The following is a 4,835-nucleotide window of genomic DNA, read 5'->3' on the forward strand; positions in this document are numbered from 1 at the left end:
AGAGGGGCAAAGGAAACAGTGAGAACATGAAGGCAATGATGTCTGCAGTGTTCTGAGGAATAGCATCTTCTGTCTCGCGTCTTTTGCCAGCAGCTATAAATTTGATAAGACACTTATTAGGTTGTAAGTAGGGTAAATTTTTAGACTCGCCGCAGTTCTTGACATTGAAGTGAAACAGCTTAAATACTGAGCAAAATATCCCAAATTACTGTTTACAGACATTGGACATAGGACAATGATTACTGATAGATGGGAAACAAGTTAGATGAGCCCTGCCATTGTCCTAACTTGCTGTCAGGAGAGAGTTTCAAGGCAGCAGCTCAGGAAGAGCAACTGAGGTAGAGCCTGGCAGCTCCTTGAATAGAGGAGAAGAAACTGGAATTCCAAGGAGAGCAAGGTATCCACAGATAGAGTCACAGAGATGAATACTGGAGGAAAGTGCTGTACAGACAGAGAGAAGCTTCAGAGATCTGCAGAGAGTCCTTCTAGAGTGCTGATCTGAGAACTGATCAGCTCATACATATGAAGAAACCACCTGAAATGGGGACAACCACACAGAAGAAATGAAGGAACAATCCTCAGAGCTCTCATTGGGCCTGAGAAAGTTCATGTTTCCACTAGCCTGAGTAGAAATCTCCTAATTCATGGAGCATCAGATGAAGTACTCAGGAGGGTATTGCCTTTGTAGTGAGGCCAAAGTACCCCTGGACTAAAGGCTTCTCTGACTCCACTTAACAAAAGTAAGCCTTGAAAGGATCAAATTATTTCCCCAGAACAAAGCTTGAGTGTTTATAAAAATGCAAAAACACCCAGCATCAAACAGTTTAAATTTAAAATGTCTGGCATCTCATAAAAAATAATCGAATATGCAAGCAAGAAAATACAGCCTACAATAAGGAGAAAAATTAATCAATTAAAAAACCCTGAAATGTCATAAATGATAGAATTAGTAGACAAAGATATAAAAAGTTATTATAACTGTATTTCATATGTCCAAGAGGATAAAGATTGAACATGTTAATTAAAAACATGGAAAATATAAAAATGATATAAATTAACTTATAAAGATGAAAAGTACAAAGTCTAAGATAAAAAAAAAAAACCTTGGCTGGAATTCACAGCAGGTTAAACACTGAAAAAGAAAAGGAGAGTAGAATTCTTGACATAGCAATAGAAAGTATCCAAAATGAAGCACAAAAAGAAAAAAATGGAAGGAAAAATGAGCTCAGCATCAGTGAACTGTGTTTCAAGTGGCATGTAATTGGAGTTCCTGATGTATAGAAGAGAGAAGAGAATACAGAAAAAAACATTTAAGAAATAATGGTGAAAAAAATTCCAAATCTGATGAAAACTACAGACTCACAGATCAAAGGAACTTGCAAACTCCAAGCACAAGATACATAAAGGAAATGACACAAATGTACATCATAATCAAATTGCTAAAGCCAGTTATAAAAATAATATTTTAAAATTATATAGATAAAATGATACATTACATACAGAGTAACAAAAATAAGAATAACAGCAGTCATTCTTATAGTGCAGGTCTGCACTACAATGGGCAACTTTTTTACTGAATGAAAAACTGTCAACCTAGAATTCTACACCCAGTGAATATATATTTTACAAATAAAGATGAAAGAGACTCAGACATACAGAAAATAAAATAATTCATAAGCATCAGTCCTGCACCATAAGAAATTTGAAAGGAAATGCCTCAGATGGAAAGAAAATCATATCACATGGAAATCCAGATCTACACAAAGAAATGAAGAATAGAAATGGTAAAAACCTTTTTCTTATTTTTTAAATCTTTTTGAAAGATAAGTGACTGCATTGTAAAGTTTAAAATATTTGCACAAAAAAATGTATGACAACAACATCACCATGGCTCAGAGGGCAAATAGAATAATACGGTTGTAGGTTCTTACAGTACATGTGAAGTGGTATAATTTAATTTGAAGATAAACTCCAAACTACTATAAAGCAGGACAAAGAATCATAGCTAATAAGATAACACAGTTAAAATGAAATAATAAAAAATACTCAACCCAAAAGAAAGAAGAAAAAGGCAACAGATGGAATAGATAGAAAACAAATAGCAAAATGGTAGATTTAAATCCAACCATATCAATAATCGCATGAAATGTAAATGGTTCAAACTCCCCAATTAAAAGGCAAAGATTACCAGATTACATAAAAAAGCAAGATCCAATTAGATGCTGCCTACAAGAAACATGATTTAAACATAAAGACACACATAAGTTAAAAATAAAAGGATAGAAATCTTATGCCACTAATCAAAAGAAATCTGGAATGCTTATATTAATATCAAACAAAGTAGATTTCCAAGCAAAAAACATTACCATGGATAAAAGGACTCACTTTATAATAATAAAGTGGTTAATTCATAAAACGATGTAACAATAAAGATGTTTAAGCATCTAATAACAGAATGTCAAAATACATGCAGCAAAACCTGGTAGAACTACAAGAAAAAACTAATAATGATAATAATACATCATTTAGTTGGCAATTTCATCATTACTTTATCAATAATTGATAGAACAAGTAGATAGAAAATCATTAAGGATATAAAAGACTCAATTGAAATGCCAGCAGATTTTTTATAGAAATTGATGAGTTGGTTTTAAATTTCACATGGAAATGCAAAGACTTAGAATAGCCAAAACAATTTTGAGGGAAAAAAGATTAGAAGATTTATACTACCTGTTTTCAAAACTATGAAGCTTAAAACAACAACAACACAAAAGCTATAGCAATCAAGACAGGGTGGTATTGGTGTAGAAAAAGTAAAATTTACCAATAAAGTTTGAAGAAATAGATCCACAAATATGCAATCAATTGATTTTGATAATGGTGCCAAGGCAATTAATTCATTGGGAAAGGATAATCTATTACATACACTACTGAAATAATTGGATGGCCATATGCAAAATAATAAAAATAACTTAGACTCTTATTTCACACAATATAGAAAAAATTAATTTGAAATGAATTATATATTGAAATATAAGAGCTAATGCATAAACATTTCTAGAAAAAAAAAACAGAAAAAAATCTGAGTGAACTCAGATTTGGCAAAGATGTCAAATACAATACAAAAATGGCAAATAGACACATTAAAAGATGTTCAACATTATTAGGAAAATGCAAATTAAAACCACTATGCACCCATTATGAAATACCACTGTAGCGTAAAACACCACTATGTACCACTAGAATGGCTAAAATTAAAAAGACTGATCATGCTAAGTACTGGCAATGTGGAGCGACGGGAACTCTCATAGACTACTGATGCGACTGTAAAATGGTACAACCATTTTGGAAAACAGTTGGCAGTTTCTTTAAAATTTATAAACATACCCTATGACCTATCCATTCAACTTGTAGGTGTTTATCCAAGAGAAATGAAAGCATATGTCCACACAAACAAGAATTTTTATAGAAACTTCCAGTTGCAAATGGATAAACTGGAATGAACTGATATACACATCAACATAGACAAACCTCAAAATAATTATGCTGAATGAAGGAAACCAGACAAAAATAAGCATAATTCCATTTATCTAAAATTGTGAACAATGCAAACTCTAGTGACAGAAAGCAGATCAGTGATGGCCTTGGATATGGGGAAGGGGTGGGAAGCAGGCGTTACAAAGGGACATGAGGACATTTTAGGGGTGATAGATATGTTCATTATTTTTATCACAGTATGGCTTCACAGGTGAACTCACCTGTAGAATTTATCAAATTGTCTGTTTTACAGACATGCAGTTTACTGTATGTGAATTACACTTCAATAAAACTTTTGTGTGTGTGTGATTCTCTGGCAATATGTTACTTTATGATCTCCAAATATTTCAGAATGTTCTTTCCAAAACATCTTAAATTAATATACACTGTATCCTTCACAATAAAAGCTAAGTTGAATAGCTAAACATTGGCAACAGTATCTGGGAAAAATGTAGCTTTTACCTGTAGGTTCCTCTTCAGTGACAATGATCTGACCAGTCCAGGGTGCTGAAGGGCGACCTGAACAATAACAATCACAAACATTCACAAATGCAGTTTCAACTGCACCGATTAAACTGGCCATATTTAGTCACAAATGGGTTTATTAGTTTACCTATGTATTTTGCTAACAAATCTTACTGAGCATGTGTATGGTATTGTGTCCTCAAAGAAGTCTCAATCTGCTAGTGCCTCAAACCTACCTGAACTGAGTTGACATTTCTAGAATTGTACTTACACAAGCAAGGTAAATAACCTGTGTTCATTTACTGTTCAATATGAGTCTCCTGAAACACGTAGGCTCTCATCTCTTCTTAAGAGATAACGTGTATTTAGGAGAAAGCTTTCCGGAACAATTGTAAGCTCATTAGTTATTTATCTGTCATAATGAAGATGAAGAGGAGCGAGATGCTGAACCTGCGGTAAAGCTCAACAAAAGCAATTGCTTTCTATTACTTTCGAAAAGTGTTATCTACAAAAGAAACCAGTTTAGATCTTGATTAAGGAAAATGGATGAGATGGGCAGTATAAAGTTAAAGAAGATATTCATTTCTGTGATCCCATGGATGTCAGAAAGAATGATTCATCTCCTGCTTTAATCCATGGACTTTTCACCAGACTTTGTGCAAAAACAAAAAAGGTGATAAAGAAGATAACTTATTTTTAGTTCAAACAAATCTTGTTTTCATTGGAATTTCTAAAAGAAGGATAAATTAAAGTATGAGATGGAATTAGGAAAGAGAGAGGGAAGTCAGAGAGTAAGTGAAAAATGATTGGAGAACAATCAAGTAGCCTGACTA

The 4,835-nt window shown here is 33.1% G+C and overlaps 1 protein-coding gene across 1 annotated transcript in view; it reads right to left on the reverse strand.

The window, feature by feature from the left end:
• Positions 1 to 4,835, reverse strand: part of MYOM1 (myomesin 1) — a gene marked incomplete at its 5' end in the record, with an annotated part of 103,970 nt that overhangs the window by 86,633 nt on the left and 12,502 nt on the right. The window contains one exon of the mRNA XM_011360499.1: positions 4,000 to 4,056. Within this exon, the coding sequence (XP_011358801.1) occupies positions 4,000 to 4,056 (57 nt within the window). The remainder of the gene's footprint in view (positions 1 to 3,999; positions 4,057 to 4,835) is intronic.

Source organism: Pteropus vampyrus, unplaced genomic scaffold, assembly GCF_000151845.1.
Source record: "Pteropus vampyrus isolate Shadow unplaced genomic scaffold, Pvam_2.0 Scaffold55, whole genome shotgun sequence".
Classification (NCBI taxonomy): domain Eukaryota; kingdom Metazoa; phylum Chordata; class Mammalia; order Chiroptera; family Pteropodidae; genus Pteropus; species Pteropus vampyrus.